Source organism: Salvelinus fontinalis, chromosome 11 (assembly GCF_029448725.1).
Source record: "Salvelinus fontinalis isolate EN_2023a chromosome 11, ASM2944872v1, whole genome shotgun sequence".
Classification (NCBI taxonomy): domain Eukaryota; kingdom Metazoa; phylum Chordata; class Actinopteri; order Salmoniformes; family Salmonidae; genus Salvelinus; species Salvelinus fontinalis.
Window position 1 is genome coordinate 7,764,679 of NC_074675.1, and position 24,293 is coordinate 7,788,971.

The 24,293-nt window shown below is 45.1% G+C and overlaps 2 protein-coding genes across 2 annotated transcripts in view; one reads left to right on the forward strand and one right to left on the reverse strand.

Moving 5' to 3' along the window:
* The window catches only part of LOC129864955 (gastrula zinc finger protein XlCGF57.1-like), a 41,789-nt gene that overhangs the window by 8,739 nt on the left and 8,757 nt on the right, over window positions 1-24,293 (reverse strand). The window lies entirely within an intron of this gene.
* LOC129864956 (gastrula zinc finger protein XlCGF57.1-like) lies at window positions 15,822-22,638 on the forward strand. The gene is made up of 2 exons (XM_055937297.1): window positions 15,822-16,097; window positions 20,041-22,638. The coding sequence occupies exons 1-2, from the start codon at window positions 15,932-15,934 to the stop codon at window positions 21,231-21,233; spliced, it is 1,359 nt and encodes a 452-aa protein (XP_055793272.1). The 5' UTR covers window positions 15,822-15,931; the 3' UTR covers window positions 21,234-22,638.

The window sequence follows — 24,293 nt, forward strand, 5'->3', positions numbered from 1 at the left end:
CTCTCAGGGAGATGGAGTAAATGGTCACAACCATAAACTATGGTGATTTCAATATTATTTCTTTAAATCTATCAAAAGTTAGTGTCATGAGGAAAAATGTACTAACTACGACATGTGGTTGTCTCACCTAGCCATCTTAAGATGATTGCACTAATTGTTGCTCTGAATAAGAGTGTCTAGTAAATGACTAACATGTAAATACACAGCTGGCTGGACACGTATGCACAAACACAGTCCGTCCCCATGCATGTATACCTACAGTATGCCCATCCTGAGAGTTCTAGGCCTGTAACCTACTGCTATTCTAGCCAGTGGTCCTGTGGTGACCAAACACTGGGGTTTGTCACTGGGGTGACTAGGGAACAAATGGCATGCTTAAAGGTAACCTTTGTAGATTAAACCAATGAAAAAGGTAACCTTTGTAGATTAAACCAATGAAAAATAAAGTTTAGTCATGTCTTGTCGGTCTGGCTGAGAGTGCGAGACACACACCTGGAAGGAAAGAGAAGGATGAAATATACAATTGACATTCTCACTTCTCATGTTGTTGTAGCCTACTGAAAGGATCCACGTTAGTGTAATAGATCCACTTCATTGGCCAGCTAGCCGATTTCCTTTTGCTGTAGTAGGATGTAATGCAGACACCTCTTGATCAGAGGGACACTGAGGAGCAAACGTGTTTAGTTTTATTTACTCAACATGCATTAGTCTAGAAGCCTGTATGTATAGAATGAAAGATGTCCTCCTTTTGGGAGCATTTAAGCAGATACATCATCTACACCTCTTTCTATTGTAGTAGACTAATGCATACAGTTACAGTCCCACTCCTCCACATTGTTGTCACGACTTCTGCCGAAGTCGATGCCTCTCCTTGTACGGGCGATGTTCGGCGGTCGACGTCGCCGGTCTTCTAGCCATCGCCGACCCCTTTTTCATTTTCCATTTGTTTTGTCTCGTTTTCCCACACACCTGGATCTCATTTCCCTCATTATGTGTTGTGTATTTAACCCTATGTTTCCCCCATGTCGTTATGTGGCATTGTTTATTCTGTGTTCATGTATGCCCACACTAGGCTGGTTGCGCTGGGTTATGTTCAACCAGTATTTTGTATTTCGTGTTCGTTTGTGCCGTGTGCTTTTGGTTCGCCAAATAAAAGGCTCCGTGTTACTACCAACTATCTGACTCCTGCGCCTGACTTCCTACAGCCCTTCACGCATACCTTGACAATTGTGGTCAATATTGATAACACACACCTGTTTACTTTGACTCTCCTGGTGTTGTGAACCTAATCCTGATTTACAGTCAACTCTGACCCCACAGTACACAACATCTTCTCTTCTCTCGATTGTAATCCAAGATGGCGTAGCAGTCAGATGTCCTTTGTCCTCGTCTTGTCCCGTGTATATATATTTTTCTTCGCATATCTTTTTATATATATATATTCTTTTCTTCTTAAAAACTCAACTTCAAAACACTCTCCTGCAACCCACCTCACCAAATGTGGTGCGGATCTGTTTTTTTTTCTTCCTCAAAAGTATTATTCACCTCGTATCCGAAATCTACAACAGAAGCTAACCAGAAGTTAGCCAGCTCACAAGCTAACGTTAGAAGTTCAGCTAACCACAGCTAGCGCTCATCAGCTATCCTTTAGCTCGGAAAACTATTGCCAGTTTTGTACAACGCGACTCAGACCAGAGCATACCAGACCTATTTTCTCTCCATATCCCTGGATTTTTACCTCAAGCTCTGGACATTTACACCTGGATCTTGCAGCTAACTAGCTGCTATCCGAGTAACTATCGGCTAACATCAATTCCGGAGCAAACACCAATTATCCCGGAGCTAGCCAGTTGAAGAGTTCCATCAGCCACTCCTGGGCTACAATCACCTATCCGGACCCGTTTTACTGCCGATGCGGCGCCCCACCGGGCCTTCACGACTGGGATACCGACGTTATCTGCCCGAGGGAGTATTTCAACTGGCCCCTCCATCGCGACGTAACCTGAACGTCCATATACTAACTGCGGCCCGCTAATCGTTAGCTGTCTTGAGCATATCGGCTGCTATCTGAACAGGTCTATCGAACAATCTTCTTAGGCCACTATAACTATTTTGACAATTGGATTGGTCCCCTCTACCACACGGAACCCCACTAATCTTACCGACGGAATTGCACGGCGTGGCTAAAAACAGACCTCCATCTTCTACTAGCTTGCTACCCATGACTAGCTGTCTGAATCACGAAGCTAGCACCAGTTAGCAAACACAATTCTACAACTCACAACCTCTCTTTCTCCACCGCCATCCGGCTTGGATTCTCTGTCGACACGACCACGTCTGGTCTGCAGACAAATAACCCATCCGCTGTGCCCTCAACCGGCCTCCGTCTGAGCAGACCACCCCCCCCGGGCTACTAACTTTAAACGCCGCGGGCTAGCTTAGTGGAGGCCTCACTGCTCCATCTACGGCTGCCCCCTGGACACTATGATCACTCGGCTACATAGCTGATGCCTGCTTGACTGTCCATTAATTCACTGTACTCCATTCCGTTTATTGTGTTTTATCTGTCGGCTCTGTGCTTTAACTCAGGATCTGTGTGTAGTTAATCCGACCCTGTCTGCCTGGTCGTCGCCATTTTTACCTGCTGTTGCTGTTAGCTGACTAGCTGCTGTTATCTCACCTGTTGTTTTAGCTAGCTCTCCCAATCAAGACCTGCAATCACTTTATGCCTTATTGTATGTCTCTCTCAAATATCAATATGCCTTGCATACTGTTGTTCAGGCTAGTTATCATTGTTTTGGTTTGCAATGGACCCCGTAGTTCCACTCTCCGTACCTCTGATACCTCCTTTGTCCCACCCCCCACACATGCGGTGACCTCACCCATTGAGACCAGCATGTCCAGAGATACAACCTCTCTTATCATCACCCAGTGCCTGGGCTTACCTCCGCTGTACCCGTGCCCCACCATACCCTGGTCTGCACATTATGCCCAGAATCTATTCTACCACGCCCATAAATCTGCTCCTTTTATTCCTTGTCCCCAACGCTCTAGGCGACCAGTTTTGATAGCCTTTAGCCGCACCCTCATCCTATTACTCCTCTGTTCCTCGGGTGATGTGGAGGTAAACCCAGGCCCTGCATGTCCCCAGTCACCCTCATTTGTTGACTTCTGTGATCGAAAAAGCCTTGGCCTCATGCATGTCAACATCAGAAGCCTCCTCCCTAAGTTTGCCTTACTCACCGCTTTAGCACACTTTGCCAACCCTGATGTCCTTGCCGTTTCCGAATCCTGGCTTAGGAAGGCCACCAAAAACTCTGAGATTTCCATACCCAACTATAACACTTTCCGTCAAGATAGAACTGCCAAAGGGGGAGGAGTTGCAATCTACTGCAGAGATAGCCTGCAAAGTTCTGTCATACTTTCTAGGTCTATGCCCAAACAGTTCGAACTTCTAATTTTAAAAATTAATCTCTCCAGAAATAAGTCTCTCACTGTTGCCGCCTGCTACGACCCCCCTCAGCTCCCAGCTGTGCCCTGGACACCATCTGTGAATTGATCGCTCCCCATCTAGCTTCAGAGTTTGTTCTGTTAGGTGACCTAAACTGGGATATGCTTAACACCCCGGCAGTCCTACAATCTAAGCTTGATGCCCTCAATCTCACTCAAATCATCAAGGAACCCACCAGGTACAACCCTAAATCCGTAAACATGGGCACCCTAATAGACATTATCCTGACCAACTTGCCCTCCAAATACACCTCTGCTGTCTTCAATCAAGATCTCAGTGATCACTGCCTCATTGCCTGTATCCGCCACGGGTCCGCGGCCAAACGACCACCCCTCATCACTGTCAAACGCTCCCTAAAACACTTCTGCGAGCAGGCCTTTCTAATCGACCTGGCCCGGGTACCCTGGAAGGATATTGACCTCATCCCGTCAGTTGAGGATGCCTGGTCATTCTTTAAAAGTTACTTCCTCACCATATTAGACAAGCATGCTCCGTTCAAAAAATGCAGAACCAAGAACAGATATAGCCCTTGGTTCACTCCAGACCTGACTGCCCTCGACCAGCACAAAAACATCCTGTGGCGAACTGCAATAGCATCGAAGAGCCCCCGCGATATGCAACTGTTCAGGGAAGTCAGGAACCAATACACGCAGTCAGTCAGGAAAGCAAAGGCCAGCTTTTTCAAGCAGAAATTTGCATCCTGTAGCTCTAACTCCAAAAAGTTCTGGGATACTGTAAAGTCCATGGAAAACAAGAGCACCTCCTCCCAGCTGCCCACTTCACTGAGGCTAGGTAACACGGTCACCACTGATAAGTCCGTGATAATCGAAAACTTCAACAAACATTTCTCAATGGCTGGCCATGCCTTCCTCCTGGCGACTCCAACCCCGCCCCCCCCCCCCCGCTGCTACTCGCCCAAGCCTCCCCAGCTTCTCCTTTACCCATATCCAGATAGCAGATGTTCTGAAAGAGCTGGAAAACCTGGACCCATACAAATCAGCTGGGCTTGACAATCTGGACCCCCTATTTCTGAAACTGTCCGCCGCCATTGTCGCACCCCCTATTACCAGCCTGTTCAACCTCTCCTTCGTATCATCTGAGATCCCCAAGGATTGGAAAGCTGCCGCGGTCATCCCCCTCTTCAAAGGGGGAGACACCCTGGACCCAAACTGTTACAGACCTATATCCATCCTGCCCTGCCTATCTAAGGTCTTCGAAAGCCAAGTCAACAAACAGATCACTGACCATCTCGAATCCCACCGTACCTTCTCCGCTGTGCAATCCGGTTTCCGAGCCGGTCACGGGTGCACCTCAGCCACGCTCAAGGTACTAAACGATGTCATAACCGCCATCGATAAAAGACATTACTGTGCAGCCGTCTTCATCGACCTGGCCAAGGCTTTCGACTCTGTCAATCACCATATTCTTATCGGCAGACTCAGTAGCCTCGGTTTTTCTAATGACTGCCTTGCCTGGTTCACCAACTACTTTGCAGACAGAGTTCAGTGTGTCAAATCGGAGGGCATGTTGTCCGGTCCTCTGGCAGTCTCTATGGGGGTACCACAGGGTTCAATTCTCGGGCCGACTCTTTTCTCTGTATACATCAATGATGTTGCTCTTGCTGCGGGCGATTCCCTGATCCACCTCTACGCAGACGACACCATTCTGTATACTTCCGGCCCTTCCTTGGACACTGTGCTATCTAACCTCCAAACGAGCTTCAATGCCATACAACACTCCTTCCGTGGCCTCCAACTGCTCTTAAACGCTAGTAAAACCAAATGCATGCTTTTCAACCGTTCGCTGCCTGCACCCGCACGCCCGACTAGCATCACCACCCTGGACGGTTCCGACCTAGAATATGTGGACATCTATAAGTACCTAGGTGTCTGGCTAGACTGCAAACTCTCCTTCCAGACTCATATCAAACATCTCCAATCCAAAATCAAATCTAGAGTCGGCTTTCTATTCCGCAACAAAGCCTCCTTCACTCACGCCGCCAAACTTACCCTAGTAAAACTGACTATCCTACCGATCCTCGACTTCGGCGATGTCATCTACAAAATAGCTTCCAATACTCTACTCAGCAAACTGGATGCAGTTTATCACAGTGCCATCCGTTTTGTTACTAAAGCACCTTATACGACCCACCACTGCGACCTGTATGCCCTAGTCGGCTGGCCCTCGCTACATGTTCGTCGTCAGACCCACTGGCTCCAGGTCATCTACAAGACTATGCTAGGTAAAGTGCCGCCTTATCTCAGTTCACTGGTCACGATGGCTACACCCACCCGTAGCACGTGCTCCAGCAGGTGTATCTCACTGATCATCCCTAAAGCCAAAACCTCATTTGGACGCCTTTCCTTCCAGTTCTCTGCTGCCTGCGACTGGAACGAATTGCAAAAATCTCTGAAGTTGGAGACTTTTATCTCCCTCAACAACTTTAAAAATCTGCTATCCGAGCAGCTAACCGATCGCTGCAGCTGTACATAGTCCATCTGTAAACTACCCACCCAATTTACCTACCTCACCCCCCATACTGCTTTTATTTATTTACTTTTCTGCTCTTTTGCACACCAGTATCTCTTCTTGCACATGATCATCTGATGATTTATCACTCCAGTGTTAATCTGCTAAATTGTAATTACTCGATTTATTGCCTACCTCATGCCTTTTGCACACATTGTATATAGATTCTCTTTTTTTTCTACCATGTTATTGACTTGTTTATTGTTTACTCCATGTGTAACTCTGTGTTGTTGTCTGTTCACACTGCTATGCTTTATCTTGGCCAGGTCGCAGTTGCAAATGAGAACTTGTTCTCAACTAGCCTACCTGTCTAGGATCAGCGTGGCGCTAGCGGCACACCCCCCCCCCCCCCACTGAAAAACCAGTGCCGCGAAATTCAAAAAAAATATTTTTTTAAAATATTTAACTTTCACACATTAAAGTCCAATACAGCTAATGAAAGACACAGATCTTGTGAATCCAGTCAACATTTCCGATTTTTAAAATGTTTTACAGGGAAGACACAATATGTAAAGATGTACATCTATTACCTAAAAACACATTAGCATAATCCACCATCTTTTATTTGTCCACCAACACCAGTAGCCATCACCAATTCGGCTAAACTAAGATATTTATAGCCCCTAACCAACAAAAAAACTCATTAGATGACAGTCTGATAACATATGTATGGCATGGGATAGGTTTTGTTAGAAAAAAGTGCATATTTCAGGTAGATGGCATAGTTTACAATTGCACCCACCGTCACAAATGGACTAGAATAATTACAATGAGCAACGTGTTTACCTAACTACTAATCATCAAACATTTCGTAAAAATACACAGCATACACGAATCGAAAGACACAGATCCTGTGAATACAGACAATATTTCAGATTTTCTAAGTGTCTTACAGCGAAAACACAATAAATCGTTATATTAGCTTAGCACATAGCAATTAGCAGCCCAGCATTGATTCTAGCCAAAGTGAGCGATAAAAGTCAACATCGCCAAAAGATATTAATTTTTTCACTAACCTTCTCAGAATTCTTCCGATGACACTCCTGTAACATCACATTACAACATGCATATACAGTTTGATCGAAAATGTTTATATTTAGCCACCAAAATCATGGTTAGACAATGTGAAATGTAGACAAGCTGGTAAAGAAAAAGTCCTTGCGCCACTTAGACAGTGATCTACTCTTATACATAAATACTCATAAACGTGACTAAAAAATATAGGGTGGACAGGGATTGATAGACAATTTAATTCTTAATACAATTGCGTTATTACATTTTTTAATTTATCCTTACTTTTCAATACAATTTGCGCCAAGCGAAGCTACGTCAAAAAACATGGCGTCCTAAGCCACTAAAATGTTTCGACAGAAACACGATTTATCATAATAAAAATGTCCTACCTTGAGCTGTTCTTCCATCAGTATCTTGGGCAAAGGATCCTTTCTTGGGAGAAATCGTCTTTTGGTGGAAAGCTGTCCTCTTGCCATGTGGAAATGTCAACTGCGTTCGGGATGAACTGAAAAGCGTGCCCAACTTTTCACATCCTTGCAAAAATAAATGTCCCAAAATCGCACTAAACGGATATAAATTGCTATAAAACGCTTTAAATTAACTACCTTATGATGTTTTTAACTCCTATAACGAGTGAAAAGATGACCGGAGAAATATAACAGGCTAAACTAACGCTTGGAACAGGTGCGCGCCGGTGTCCTCTAGGCTCATGACGCAGCTCCAAAAGAATGACTAGCTTCAGGGTTTTTTCATTTGTAGGGCCTGTGAACGCGCAATCGACCCCATTGGAATCGTCATCACGTAAAGGCATCCAGGGGAAGACGTAAGAAGTGTCCGTATAGTCATAGCAATGACAGTGCCCTTTTAACTGACTTCAGAAGAGTGGCCAACATTTCTCAAATCTGACTCCATGTCAGGGAAATTGCTGTAGAATGGGCTCTGTTCCACTTAGAGACAAAATTTCAACTCCTATAGAAACTATAGACTGTTTTCTATCCAATAATAATAATAATATGCATATTGTACGATCAAGGATTTTGTGGGAAGCCGTTTAAAAAATTAGCCAAATTAGCATAAATAGTCTAAACAGCGCCCCCATCCCCAACAGGTTTTAAATAAAGGTGAAATAAAATAAATAAATAAAAAAAAAAATTCCCATGGTCAGTCATGTCTGGTTCCGTTTAGCATGGTCCTGTTTGGCTGTAATACAGTGTGTGTGTTTTAATGTGTTTAGTAATTGGTAAGATTCAGGGGAATCATGCACCCATTATTTTAGAGGGGGCACGCAGTACGTTAGGTTCGAGGGGGCGTGGTTCAGAGAATGTAGCGTGTTTCAAACACCTGAAACTGCTTTTTCCTGCAAGCTAGAGTTGTCGTGTCTTTGGCTATGCCGGATTAAGTGATATGACATGCTATTCTGTAAAATAATTTATCTGTAATTAATATTACCTGATTAAGCTAATCATGTAAATGTAATTAACTAGAAAGTCGGGTCACCACAAAATAATGTTTATAGAGCTGTTATCTTCCGAATAAACTTGTAAAGACCTGGTAATCTTTTACTTCAATAGCAGTCAATATTTAATCGTTGCCTTATTCAGTCTCATCGCGCTCCAGCGACTCCTGTGGCGGGCCGGGCGCACAACCTAACCAAGGGGGCCAGGTGCACGGTGTTTCCTCCGACACATTGGTGCGGCTGGCTTCCAGGTTGGAGGCGCTCTGTGTTAAGAAGCAGTACGGCTTGGTTGGGTTGTGCTTCGGAGGACTCATGGCTTTCGACCTTCGTCTCTCCCGAGCCCGTACGGGAGTTGTAGCGATGAGACAAGATAGTAATTACTAGCGATTGGATACCACGAAAATTGGGGAGAAAAGGGGGTAAAAATTTTAGGGAAAAAAAAGAAATACAACATTTGGTTTAATTATGGATCGTCATCTTCACGTTGAAATTCGATGCTAATTTCGTTAGGTTCTTGTTGTTCAACCAGAGCTCACGCTGAGGTTGGCTTAGTTCTGTTGGTGATCTTGTCCTTTTAACGTGGGGACCGCCATCCTCTCGTCCTTGGAACAGAAAGTGGAATTTTCATCAACGGGTTTATATAGTGGTGAAAGAAGGGCGTGTTTTATAGTTTACAACCAAAGTCTGTTCACTTGGGCGGGGCCTCTGAGTGAGCAGAGTTTCTCTATGACAATCCGTTCTCTCATTTAAGAAGCTAAAATTACATTTAATCTTTTCACAAATAGTTTCATATTTAAACGTTTAAATTGCACAACAATTCCATGTGAATCTGATAACTAGAATGTGTCAACTTTCCAAGATACAGTATATGTCATCCTGTCATTAGTAATAATGTCTCAGACAACAACTGATCTGAGATCATATTCATTAAGTCCCAACGCATATTTTCTACTGGTTGGATTACCGAAATATGGTTCCGTTTCCCACCTTTCGGTGTTACCAGACTCTCTATGTTACAAAGGCTTTACAAGAGTCAACTCTATAAAGTAGAGAGAGAGAAAAGGGTAAAGGTGTTTATGTGGGTCATAAACCTCCCCCAAAAGGCCAACGTCATTATAGAGTCATAATCATAATGTCAATATGTATATTTTTCTGCGTAGGTTATCTAAGCAGACCTCTTTGCCTGTTCAATGGTCATTGTAATGAATGATGCACATTAATTCTTTAAGAACTTGTAGGCCTTAGGAGTTCAGTACAACTGCTACATTGGTATATAGTATCTTATAAACCGGGTAGTTTGGGTCCTGGATAGTGATTGGCTGAAAGCTGTGGTATATCAGACATTATAAACCGGGTGGATCGAGTCCTGAATGCTGATTGGCTAAAAGCCATGGTATATCAGACCGTATACAATGGGTATGACAAAAAACGACTATTAACTGGTCTTATTACATTGGTAACCAGTTTATAATAGCAACAAGTCACCTCGGGAGTTTGTGGTATATGGCCAATATACCACGGCTAAGGGCAATATCCAGGCACCCCGAGTTGCATCGTGCTTAAGAACAAATCTTAGCCATGGTATATTGGCCATATAACACATCCCATCGGGCCTTATTGCTTAAACAACCCAATAATTAAAGATATCTTTGTAATTTCTAAAGTCTAGCAACCTTGCCAGCCGCCAGACCCAGCCAATTCGTTTTTCCACACAAAAGGGCTTTATTACAGACAGAAATACTCCTCAGCACCCCCCCCCCCCCCCCCCCCCCCCCAAGGACTAGGTACTACAAATTAAAGTTACCATAGGGTATATGAGTTATTATGTGAGGGCATATGTACCAAAGCCTTTAAGATGTTATGAATGCCAGAGGTTTGGGCATGTGGCAACAGCCTGTAAAGAGGAATGAGATGTGCCAGGTGTGGAGGGGAGCATGAGTATGGGAAATGTGGGGATGGTGGACAACCAAAGTCTAACATAAAACCATAATGTGGCATATAGTCGGTGTGAGGCTATGAAGCAGGCAGTGAAGGTGCAACAAGTGAGAGTGGAGAGAAGGGTGTCTTATGCTGAGGCAGTGAGGGTGGTCCAGGTCCAGAGAGATACAGGTTCAAGAGAGCGATGGGTAGAAGCATCTAGATGGAGGATTACGGGGCAGGTGGGTGGCGGTATACGTAGATAAGATAAAACTAGTGACGTACATAGCAGGAGATATCAATAGCACCGCTGAAGTAAAGTCTAAAACGGAGAGGATTAAGCTCGTAGTGGATGCTGCTGGGAGACATCTGAGTATGACAGGGTTGACATGGGAAGAGGTTCCAGATGTCCCGGTGCTCCCGACGGCCAGTCCGCCATTGGTAGTACTACAATGGAATGCTCGAAAGCCTGTTGGCTAGTGGGCAGAAGTTCAAGAAGTTAATTGTAGATATGCCAGCTAAGCCTGATGTGATTTGTGGGCAGGAAACATGTCTCAAACCGTATGTGGAGTTTATAATACAGGGATATGTAGTGGTTTGTAGGGAGGGGGGGGGGGTGTACCACCATCATAAAGCAAGGACTTCCCTACAGGATGCTAGGCAAAGGCATTGAACAGGAATATGTGGTTGAGAGGAGGGATGATAGTGGTAGTGAACTAGGTAAAGGTGTTGAACAGGAATATGTGGTTGAGAGGAGGGATGATAGTGGTAGTGAACTAGGTAAAGGTGTTGAACAGGAATATGTGGTTGAGAGGAGGGATGATAGTGGTAGTGAACTACTATAGTCTGTGTCAGGTATTGGACCTAGAAGAGTTGGAGGGCCAGGATAGAACTAAGGTCACATGGAGGGCCAGGATAGAACTAAGGTCATGTGGAGAGGGTGGAGGGCCAGGATAGAACTAAGGTCATGTGGAGGGCCAGGATAGAACTAAGGTCATGTGGAGGACCAGGGTAGAACTAAGGTCATGTGGAGGGCCAAGATAGAACTAAGGTCATGTGGAGGGCCAGGATAGAGCTAAGTTCATGTGGAGAGGGTGGAGGACCAGGATACAACTAAGGTCATGTGGAGAGGGTGGAGGACCAGGATAGAACTAAGGTCATGTGGAGGGCCAAGATAGAACTAAGGTCATGTGGAGAGGGTGGAGGGCCAGGATAGAACTAAGGTCATGTGGAGAGGGTGGAGGGCCAGGATAGAACTAAGGTCATGTGGAGGGCCAAGATAGAACTAAGGTCATGTGGAGAGGGTGGAGGGCCAGGATAGAACTAAGGTCATGTGGAGAGGGTGGAGGACCAGGATAGAACTAAGGTCATGTGGAGAGGGTGGAGGACCAGGATAGAACTAAGGTCATGTGGAGAGGGTGGAGGACCAGGATAGAACTAAGGTCATGTGGAGAGGGTGGAGGACCAGGGTAGAACTAAGGTCATGTAGAGAGGGTGGAGGGCCAGGATAGAACTAAGGTCATGTGGAGGGCCAAGATAGAACTAAGGTCATGTGGAGAGGGTGGAGGGCCAGGATAGAACTAAGGTCATGTGGAGAGGGTGGAGGGCCAGGATAGAACTAAGGTCATGTGGAGGGCCAGGATAGAGCTAAGGTCATGTGGAGAGGGTGGAGGGCCAGGATAGAACTAAGGTCATGTGGAGAGGGTGGAGGACCAGGATAGAACTAAGGTCATGTGGAGAGGGTGGAGGGCCAGGGTAGAACTAAGGTCACATGGAGGGCCAGGATAGAACTAAGGTCATGTGGAGGGCCAGGATAGAACTAAGGTCATGTGGAGGGCCAAGATAGAACTAAGGTCATGTGGAGGGCCAGGATAGAACTAAGGTCACATGGATGGCCAGGATAGAAGTAAGGTCACATGGATGGCCAGGATAGAACTAAGGTCACATAGAGGGCCAGGATAGAACTACGGTCATGTGGAGGGCCAGGATAGAACTAAGGTCATGTGGAGAGGGTTGAGGACCAGGATAGAACTAAGGTCACATGGAGGGCCAGGATAGAAGCAAGGTCACATGGATGGCCAGGATAGAACTAAGGTCACATGGAGGGCCAGGATAGAAGTAAGGTCACATGGAGGGCCAGGATAGAAGTAAGGTCACATGGAGGGCCAGGATAGAACTAAGGTCATGTGGAGGGCCAGGATAGAACTAAGGTCATGTGGAGAGGGTGGAGGACCAGGATAGAACTAAGGTCATGTGGAGAGGGTGGAGGACCAGGGTAGAACTAAGGTCATGTGGAGAGGGTGGAGGGCCAGGATAGAACTAAGGTCATGTGGAGAGGGTGGAGGACCAGGATAGAACTAAGGTCATGTGGAGGGCCAGGATAGAACTAAGGTCATGTGGAGAGGGTGGAGGACCAGGATAGAACTAAGGTCATGTGGAGAGGGTGGAGGACCAGGGTAGAACTAAGGTCACATTGATGGCCAGGATAGAACTAAGGTCACATGGAGGGCCAGCATAGAAGTAAGGTCACATGGAGGGCCAGGATAGAAGTAAGGTCACATGGAGGGCCAGGGTAGAACTAAGGTCATGTGGAGGGCCAGGATAGAACTAAGGTCATGCGGAGAGGGTGGAGGGTCAGGATAGAACTAAGGTCATGTGGAGAGGGTGGAGGACCAGGATAGAACTAAGGTCATGTGGAGAGGGTGGAGGACTAGGATAGAACTAAGGTCATGTGGAGGGCCAGGGTAGAACTAAGGTCTTGTGGAGAGGGTGGAGGGCCAGGATAGAACTAAGGTCATGTGGAGGGCCAGGGTAGAACTAAGGTCATGTGGAGGGCCAGGGTAGAACTAAGGTCATGTGGAGAGGGTGGAGGACCAGGATAGAACTAAGGTCATGTGGAGAGGGTGGAGGGCCAGGGTAGAACTAAGGTTATGTGGAGGGCCAGGATATAACTAAGGTCATGTGGAGAGGGTGGAGGGCCAGGATAGAACTAAGGTCATGTGGAGAGGGTGGAGGACCAGGATAGAACTAAGGTCATGTGGAGGGCCAGGATAGAGCTAAGGTCATGTGGAGAGGGTGGAGGACCATGATAGGACTAAGGTCATGTGGAGAGAGTGGAGGGCCAGGATAGAACTAAGGTCATGTGGAGAGGGTGGAGGGCCAGGATAGAACTAAGGTCACATGGAGGGCCAGGATAGAACTAAGGTCACATGGAGGGCCAGGATAGAACTAAGGTCACATGGAGGGCCAGGATAGAACTAAGGTCATGTGGAGGGCCAGGATAGAACTAAGGTCACGTGGAGAGGGTGGAGGACCAGGATAGAACTAAGGTCACGTGGAGAGGGTGGAGGACCAGGATAGAACTAAGGTCATGTGGAGAAGGGGGAAGGTCCAGGGTAGAACTAAGGTCATGTGGAGAGGGTGGAGGACCAGGATAGAACTAAGGTCATGTGGAGAGGGTGGAGGACCAGGGTAGAACTAAGGTCATGTGGAGAGGGTGGAGGTCCAGGGTAGAACTAAGGTCATGTGGAGAGGGTGGAGGACCAGGATAGAACTAAGGTCATGTGGAGAGGGTGGAGGTCCAGGGTAGAACTAAGGTCATGTGGAGAGGGTGGAGGACCAGGATAGAACTAAGGTCATGTGGAGAGGGTGGAGGACCAGGGTAGAACTAAGGTCATGTGGAGAGGGTGGAGGACCAGGATAGAACTAAGGTCATGTGGAGAGGGTGGAGGTCCAGGGTAGAACTAAGGTCATGTGGAGAGGGTGGAGGACTAGGATAGAACTAAGGTCATGTGGAGAGGGTGGAGGACCAGGGTAGAACTAAGGTCATGTGGATAGGGTGGAGGACCAGGATAGAACTAAGGTCATGTGGCGTGGGGATTTTAATGCCTGGGGGGGAAACGGATGGATGGAAATGGCCGAGTGATGGAACATCTGATAGAAGTTAAAGATCTGGTGTGCCTGAATGATGGCTGAGGGACTAGGATTGACAGGGAAGGAGTCTGCATTGGACCTCACTTTGATATCTAGTGCGATGGCAGGAATCTGTGAGTGGGAGGTATGGGAGGAGTCGACAGTAGGGAGTGATTATTACCCCATAGTGTGCACAGTAGGCCAGAGGGAGGAGGAGGTGTCAGTGGATGGAGTAGGCAGGGGGGGGGGGGTGTTTGAAAGTGCAAAGTGGGATCAGTATCAGGAGTTGTGAGTGGGTGATGGCTCGGGTGGATTTGAGAGGGGAAGTGGATAGTATGAATAACTGGGTGAGAACAGCTTTAGTAGGGGCAGCTATGATGCATTGAATGCACCACTTACCACGGCAGAGATGAAAAGGGCAATAGTTAAGAGATGTCTGGATACTGTGTATATCAGGATGTTGTGGCCATATACACAGATGGTTCAAAAGATCCAAGGACAGGACGTATTGGGTCAGTACTGGTAGTGCAGGAATGTGAGGTGAGATTCAGGAATCGTATTACAGATCATCTGGCTGTATATACGGCAGAGACGATGGCCATACTGCTGACCTTGCAGTGGGTGGAGGAAGTTAAGCCAGAAAGATGAGTTATTTTCTCTGATTCATGTGCAGTGCTAAGGAGTCTCCAGTCCTTTATATCACGTATCAGGCAAGACCTGCTTTATGAGGTGATACAAACCCATGGCAGGAGTAAACAAATGGGTATACAGATCATATTTACATGGGTCCCAGCTCATGTGGGAGTGGAGGGGAACGAGGCAGTTGATGTACTGGCTAAGCAAGTAGGAAGTATTGAGGATGTTGATTGGTAGTTTCAATGAGCAAGGCAGAGGCAAAAAGCCTGACATGGACAGTGATGGTGGAGAAATGGCAGGAGCAGTGGAATTGAGATACTAATGGCAGACATTTTATTTCAAGTACAGAGGAAAGTTGGGGAGGGGAGAACGACAGGAAGGGACAGAAGAGAGGAGGCAATATTTACAAGATTAAGGGTGGGACACAGCCAGTTGAATAAGACCTTACACGTGATAGGCATCCAACAGGAAAATGTGAGTATTGCCAGGAGACAGTGGAGCATGTATTTTATTTTATTTAACTAGGCAAGTCAGTTAAGAACAAATTCTTATGTACAATGACAGCCTAGGAACAGTGGGTTAACTGCCTTGTTCAGGGGCAGAACGACATATTTTTACCTTGTCAGCTCAGGGATTTGATCTAGCACCCTTTCGGTTTCTGGCCCAACATTCTAACCACCTGCCGCCCCAGGTAGCCTACTGTGGACATTATTGGAGGGAAAGAGAGAGGATGAGATCTAGTATGAGGGAGCAGGGGATACAGGAAATTAGTTTAAAGAGTATATTGAGTAGAACGTCATTAGAGGCCCACCCTCCAGTACAGTAGGTGGCGGTAATGCACCATAACGTTGGATGACAACCGCGGATAAACCCCACCGAAGAAGAAGCTTTGTGACAACCATTTTCCCTCGTGGACGAAGCAATACTAACGGAATAACCAATTTATCGACTGAAACATGTCTAAACTACAGTCGTTTCGTGTGTTTTTACATGAGCGTTTAACTGCGGCAGCTGTGGAGATTTTTGGGGCAGTTGAAGAAACAGTAGCGGAGTACCACGATGAGAATGATCGGCTACGGAGACTGCTGCGGATCACACCGGAGATAAAACTATGTAGAATAGGTTAGTATGTAGATCTTCTGATAGCTACACTAAACAAAAATATAAACGCAACATGCAACAATTTCTAAGATTTTACTGAGTTACAGTTCATATAAGGAATTAGCACATTTGATATAAATCCATTTGTCCCTAATCTTTGGTTTTACATGACTGGTAATGCAGATATGCATCTGTTGGTCACATATACCTTTAAATAGACTTTTCTCTCTGCTACCGCACGGCAGGTGGTACCGGAGCGCCAAGTCTTGGTCCAAAAGGCTTCTTAACAGCTTCTACCCCCAAGCCATTAGACTGTTGAACAATTCATAAAAATCGTTTGTTTGTTACCTGTGCATAGTCACTTCGCCCCCATTTACATGTACAGATTACCTCAACTAGCCTGTACCCCCGCACACTGACTCGTACCGGTGCCCCCTGTATATAGCCTCGTTATTCTTATTGTGTAACTTTTTCTTTTAGCCTACTCTGTAAATATTTTGTTCTTCTTAAACACGCCTTCTCTGATGTTTGTGACAATGCAGTACTTATTTAAACAGAAGAGAATATTATGTTAGCACACAATAAAATTAAGTGATGTCGCCTGTCCCCTTAATAATATATCCAAGTGTTTGACATGGGGGAGGGAACCAGTAACTTTATGATCAAACTTTATCAATGTAGAAGCAACAGTCATTTGTCATATTTTGGTCATCATACTTTGATCTTTGATGTCCTTCAAATATCATCCAGTTTCATGAAAAACATGATTTTGACTGTTCGTGACCTTTAACTGTCCACGTGCTCAGGCAAAGTTCCCGGTGCACATGTGCACGGTACTGCAGTCTATCCAGTGTGCACTGTGCTAGTACGGAGGTGTAGTCGTCCCAGTTAAACCGGATCTAGGAAGATGGCAGAAACCACGAAATGGCGAATGCGAACCTGAGTTAGAAACAACGGTCGTCATTCTTGGACACTGTCTCCAGTTCATTTATAGCTCCGTAGCCGAAAAACGGTTAATTACTCGTAGCGTTTTATCAACAGTGTGGCTGCGCATCCGGACTAAAGGTCCCGAAGCTTCTGTACACATGCTGATCACGTTCTGCGCATGTGTTTCTTAACAAACACATTGTTGTGGTCTCTTTCACTAAACGTTTCTCACTGTCAATCAAGAATGACACTTTTTTTCTAGTTTTACTAGTGAACTGTCCATGCAGCATCTGTATATCAACCATTTGATCTAGTGCCGGGACGATACCAGTATCACAATATTTGTTCCAATGCAAAAATGAAAGCACATAGCAGACGTAACTTTTTGGTTCTTAAAAACCTGCTGTATGTAACATATTGTGTGCTATAAGCTTGGAAAATAAATGTGTCTCTGGATGACAATATAATGATATTTGTTTCCAACATTAGGTCTGTTTTCCTGAAGAACTTAAATCCTCTTCGTGTTTTTTGTTTCCATGACACAATACTAACGAGTATCGTGATACTGGTATGTCTCGGCCCTAATTTGATGTTAATCAGTTTCATGGGGATTTACGTTTAGATCTTCTTGAGTTATACAGTGTTGTTATGAATGATGCACAGTGAAGTTTAGAGCAGATGGTGCTGTCAAACTGTAGCATAGCCTGTGTATTTTGCCTAGTGGCACCTTGTTGAGTCTTGGCCACATTAGAGAAAAATGAGTTGGTGATTCTGTCTTACAGTAACGTTATGCTGTCTTCTGTTATGTAGAATACTATCATTTATAAGATGTTGCAGACATTGATTCAGCTTTGATATAACGTTATTAAATTAGCAGAGTTACCTGTTCTTTACGAGTAGAGCAGAGACTGCGTGAAGTAGAGAATAAACACATGCACAGAAGCTTCTGGACCTTTAGTCTGGGGGGGAAAGGTCCAGAAAACATCTGATCTGCAGCCACAGACTTAAAACAATGCACATTAGTGACGTGCTGATCAGAAATAAACAGCAGCATTTGATGTTCAGATAATTGATTTGAAAAAAACGTAAAAACTCTGTGGCGCGGTGGTTAGTCGCGGTGGTTAGTCGCGGTGGATAGTCGCGGTGGATAGTCGCGGTGGTTAGTCGCGGTGGTTAGTCGCGGTGGTTAGTTGCGGTGGATAGTCGCGGTGGATAGTCGCGGTGGATAGTCGCGGTGGATAGTCGCGGTGGTTAGTCGCGGTGGTTAGTCGCGGTGGATAGTCGCGGTGGATAGTCGCGGTGGTTAGTCGCGGTGGTTAGTCGCGGTGGATAGTCGCGGTGGTTAGTCGCGGTGGTTAGTCGCGGTGGATAGTCGCGGTGGATAGTCGCGGTGGTTAGTCGCGGTGGTTAGTCGCGGTGGTTAGTCGCGGTGGATAGTCGCGGTGGATAGTCGCGGTGGATAGTCGCGGTGGATAGTCGCGGTGGATAGTCGCGGTGGATAGTCTCGGTGGTTAGTCGCGGTGGTTAGTCGCGGTGGATAGTCGCGGTGGATAGTCGCGGTGGATAGTCGCGGTGGTTAGTCGCGGTGGATAGTCGCGGTGGATAGTCGCGGTGGTTAGTCGCGGTGGATAGTCGCGGTGGATAGTCGCGGTGGTTAGTCGCGGTGGATAGTCGCGGTGGATAGTCGCGGTGGATAGTCGCGGTGGATAGTCGCGGTGGATAGTCGCGGTGGTTAGTCGCGGTGGATAGTCGCGGTGGATAGTCGCGGTGGATAGTCGCGGTGGTTAGTCGCGGTGGATAGTCGCGGTGGATAGTCGCGGTGGTTAGTCGCGGGGTCACAGGCTTTGAACACCTAAATAGTAAGAATACGAGGTAGGCATCTTACATTCCACTTCCCTTTATTGCCTCAATTCAAAAAACTTCTAAAACTGAATCTATGCCGTTATTTAGGAGGATATGAGTGTGACAAAAGCTTATTATGTCGCCTACTAAATTAAATGAATTATTAGAACCACAATGTGCAGATAAAATTAATCTAAATATTGTGCTTTTGCCGTGATTCGACCCTGTCTTATTGTCAGTGTTCGATGGTTTCCAACCCTACCTGCTGAGCTACTGTTCAATTGTAACTTTAAAAATAATCTGTGTAATCTCACATTTTGCAACACACGTTTCTAAAAAGCATGTAATCAAACAAAGCTTCGGATGTCATTGATTACGGGGTAATTTACATTTTATACAAGCATCAGCTGTACTTTTGTATAGGATCAGACTGCTTTGAAAAATGTTCCGCATGCTTCGAAGCACCTGCAACTTGGTCTCAGAACAATATGTAGGATTTGGTAAATCAATCCGTTCCCTACATTTAGTATGATATATTACATTAGGTTAAATGATGCATGTCATAGCCGTCATACAATATCATATGAATTAGAGAAGCTATAGTATCATACGTCTTACCTGGTTGTACAATAGCATACGAATTGGATGACCTAACTTATCATTAGTATTTGAGGAGCTATAGTATTATATGTCTTTTTCTGAGACCATGTTGCCTGTTGCACCATAACAACAAAGGAAAATTATGGGGAGAATTTACATTGGTGGTTAGGAGAACTAACAACAAAGGTTAGGTGAATTTATGTAAAAGTTACGTAGCAGGTTAAGTATTAATTGGGTAAAAGTTAGGGGAACGTTTAGCTAAAATGCTACAGTTGTCCCCGACACAATTCAAAGGGTATTGTCGAAATCAAAACCCAATCCTCTAAGTCATGACAAACTCTTGTACTCAAATCTCACAACTCAGTTTTGGAAGATACTTTATGACCAAATTGTACCAACCATTTTGGCACAGGAAGAAATGTTTCTGACATATCGGTGTCACATGCTGTTTTCAACGAGAGAAATTGGTTCTTGAGTTCAGTTCTGCTTTAAGAAGATGCATTTTAGAAATAGGCAGGGTTTATGGCTGTGCCAGCTAGTGACGACTGTCTAAAGGCTCTATAGATAACCTCTGCTCCTCTCTCCTTTCCTCCAGACTCCCTGCAGGTCTCTCTCGCTGTCTCTGAAGAGGAGGTTCTCCCTGAGCAGCAGCACTGTGAGCAGGAGTGGAGCCCCAGTCTGGGGCAGGAGAACCCAGAGCTTCCACAGATTAAAGAGGAACAGGAGGAACTCAGGACCAGTCAGGAAGAAGAGCAGCTTCAAGGGCTGGAGGCTGATGTCAAATTCACTCCTTCTTGTGTGAAAAGTGAATGTGATCAGGAGGACCCACTTCAGTCCATGACTCTTCCCCAAACCCAGACTGTGGAGAACAGAGAGAGTGACCCTAAACAAGTGGATCTCACACCTTTTGTTACTGTGACCCACCTTAAGGGTCTCTACATTCCCTGTGACCCTCCAGATAATCAGAACAATGTCAGCCAATGCTCAGCCGTAAGCAGAAACCCAGTAGGACTTGACAGCAGCCCACCATTGGATCCCAGCTCATCATTGAATCCAAACCCATCAGTGGTGGAGCACTGTTTCAAACCCAGCACCACGTCTATAAAAACTCACCACTGCCGTGACTGTGGCGAAATGTTTGCTCTGAAAGTTGACCTGCAGAGGCATGTGACTCTCTCCAAGAAGAGACTCAGTGAATGCCGCTTCTGCAGAAAACGCTACAACTCCACCTGTAAACTAAAGGCCCATGTCCGACTCTGTCACAGTGGGAAACCCTACACCTGCCCTGTTTGTAGCAAGACCTTCAAAGGAGATCTGTCCAAGCACATGAGGATTCACACAGGGGAGAAACCATTTAGCTGTGGAGACTGTGGGAAAAGCTTCACTCAGAAGGGGAGCCTAAATTACCATAAACGGATTCACACAGGAGTGAAACCATTTAGCTGTGATGACTGTGGGAAAAGCTTCACTCAGAAGGGGAGCCTAAGAAACCATAAACTGACTCACACAGGAGCGAAACCATTTAGCTGTGATGACTGTGGGAAAAGCTTCACTCAGAAGTGGAACCTAAGAAACCATAAACTGACTCACACAGGAGAGAAACCATTTAGCTGTGATGACTGTGGGAAAAGCTTCTATCAGAAGGGGAGCCTAAGAAACCATAAACGGACTCACACAGGAGAGAAACCAGGAGAGAACCCACTTAGCTGTGTTGACTTTGGGAAAAGCTTCACTCAAAAGTCTAACTTACTGACACGTGAAAAAACATCCACAAAGGAAGAAAAATAAGAAAAATTAAGACAAATGTCTTTAGTCAGAAGATGAAAATAAAAAGGCAGAATGTGAGTACACTCTCAGACACAATAGCTGGCATTATCAAGTGCTTGTCAAATTGGGAATGAGAGACTAATGAAGAGTGTACAGCCTGCACAAGAAACAAAGCAGAGCTCATGTCTTTCAAATCATCATTAGAGTCACATCATGCAGCCTTACAATGTATTAACAATCCAAACATATAGCCCAACGTTTGTAGAACAGCTAAAGTTACATGAACTCTAAATTTAGCGCGTAGGATTAGCTATTTCTTTAACTGCTCAAAACGGAATTGCCACATGTCCTCAAATCGCTTGAACAAAATATTTATATTTTACTCAGCTTTGTTCAATTGTATTCTTCACACTATTAAATAATGCCACAGAATTCTAAGCAAATATTGTCTGCTGAATGAGCTAATGTAGCCCACAAAGTATGCTATTCTGTTCTTCTGAAATATACATTTTCTTCATATCATGCTTCTTTAGACCTGTCTAAAATAATGCATTTATTGTGATGGTGTATCTAAGTTACATGGATTTATTAGACTTTTAGATGTAGATGTTCCAAATGTCTGCATCATCTGTGAAAGCCAAGAGATGCTAAATGTGTTTACGTTAATTAACGGTCAATTACCGTGAGACCAACAGTTATTTGCTTGACAATCACTGGCTGACGAAATTTCGGTACCGCCACAGCCCCAATCTGGGACCAATACCTCCAAGAACATCCAGGGGAGCGTCAGGGGACCATGACACATTGTTGCAAGAACATCCTAAAGATGTCCTGGGAACTTGACAAAACCTCCAGGGGGCCATGATGCAACGTCCTAATAAAGTCTTCCAGGACAAACCGGGAACAAGAAAATGTTCCCCCTGATAATGTTCCCATGGTACCATCACACATTGTCCTGAGGACTATTAAAATGAATGTCCTAAAAAGGTCTTGACATGGTCCTCAGAGGTGTCCTAGGAACTTAGAGAACATTCCCTTGGGACCATAACGGATGTTCTAAGAACAATTAAAATGAACGTCCTGAGAACATGCTGAAAGGGTCCTGAAATGGTTCTCTGTGACGTCTTGAGAACATGCTGAAAGGGTCCTGAAATGGTTCTCTGTGACGTCCTGAGAACATGCAGAAATTGTCCTGAAATGGTTCTCTGTGACGTCCTGAGAACATGCTAAAAGGGTCCTGAAATGGTTCTCTGTGACGTCCTGGGAACCTACAAGACAGAGGTCCCCCAGAGAGTGTTCAGCTGTTCAGCTAAAATGGATGCGCAGGACTCAGGAGGAATGTTTGTAAATGAATTTGATTGAGCTATGTAGCCTATTGATTCCTTCTTGATGAATAAATAAAACTAAATGTGTTGTTTCTCTGTAATACTAGCCACTTTGAATTTTGGTAATAAAATTTGATCTGATCTTCATCTAAGTCACAACAATAGACATACACAGTGTGCTTAAACTAATAACACACAAATGATTGTAGTTTTCTTGTCTATATTGAATACATCGTTTAAACATTCACAGTGTAGGTTGGAAAAAGTATGTGAACCCCTAGGCTAATGACTTCTCCAAAAGCTAATTGGAGTCAGGAGTCAACTAACCTGGAGTCCAATCAATGAAACGAGATTGGAGATGTTGGTTAGAGCTGGCCTGCCCTATACAAAACACTCACAAAATTTGAGTTTGCTATTCATAAGAAGCATTGCCTGATGTGAACCATGCCTCGAAAACAAAAGAGATCTCAGAAGACCTAAGATTAAGAATTGTTGACTTGCGTAAACTGGAAAGGGTTACAAAAGTTTCTCTAAAAGCCTTGATGTCCGTCAGTCCACGGTAAGACAAACTGTCTATAAATGGAGGAAGTTCAGCACTGTTGCTACTCTCCCTAGGAGTGGCTGTCCTGCGAAGATGACTGCAAGAGGACAGTGCAGAATGCTCAATGAGGTTAAGAAGAATCCTAGAGTGTCAGCTAAAGACTTACAGAAATCTCTGGAACATTCTAACATCTCTGTTGACGAGTCTACGATAGGTTAAACACTAAATAAGAATGGTGTTCATGGGAGGTCACTACGGTAGAAGCCACTGCTGTCTAAAGAAAACATTGCTGCACGTCTGAAGTTCACAAAAGTGCACCTGGATGTTCCACAGCGCTACTGGCAAAATATTCTGTGGACAGATAAAACAAAAGTTGATTTGTTTATGGAACACAACACTGGAGAAAAAAAGGCATAGCACACAACATGAAAACCTCATCCCAACTGTAAAGTATGTTGGAGGGGGCATCATGGTTTGGGGCTGCTTTGCTGCCTCAGGTCCTGGACAGCTTGCTATCAATAACTCGGGAATTCATTTTTCAGTTGATCAAGACATTTTGCAGGAGAATGCAAGGCTATCTGTCTGCCAATTGAAGCTCAACAGAAGTTGGGTGATGCAACAGGACAATGACCCAAAACACGGAAGTAAATCAACAACAGAATGGCTTCAACAGAAGAAAATAAGCCTTCTGGAGTGGCCCAGTCAGAGTCCTGACCTCTGAAACAGTTTTGTTAAGCGGAATGGTCCAAAATTCCTCTTGACCGTCGTGCAGGTCTGATCCGCAACTACAGAAAACATTTGGTTGAGGTTATTACTGCCAAAGGAGGGTCAACCAGTTATTGAATCCAAGGGTTCACATACTTTTCCCACCCTGCACTGTGAATGTTTACATGGTGTGTTCAATAAAGACATGAAAAAGTATAATTGTGTTATTAGTTTAAGCAGACTGTATGTCTATTGTTGTGACTGAGATCAAGATCAGATCAAATGTTATGATCTATTTATGCAGAAATCCAGGTCATTCCAAAGGGTTCAGATACTTCTTCTTGCCACTGTACCATAAACCCCCGAGGCGCCTTATTGCTATTATAAACTGGTTGCCAACGTAATTAGTCCAGTTAATAGTACTTTGTCATACCCATGGTATTCGATCTGATATACCACAGCTTTCAACCAATCAGCATTCAGGGCTCGAACCACCCGGTTTATAAGATA

Coding starts and splice junctions, on each gene's coding strand:
- LOC129864956 (XM_055937297.1), top strand. CDS start 15,932: ATGTCTAAACTACAGTCGTTTCGTGTGTTTTTACATGAGCGTTTAACT. Junction 16,098..20,040: donor GATAAAACTATGTAGAATAG/GTTAGTATGTAG, acceptor CCTTTCCTCCAG/ACTCCCTGCAGGTCTCTCTC.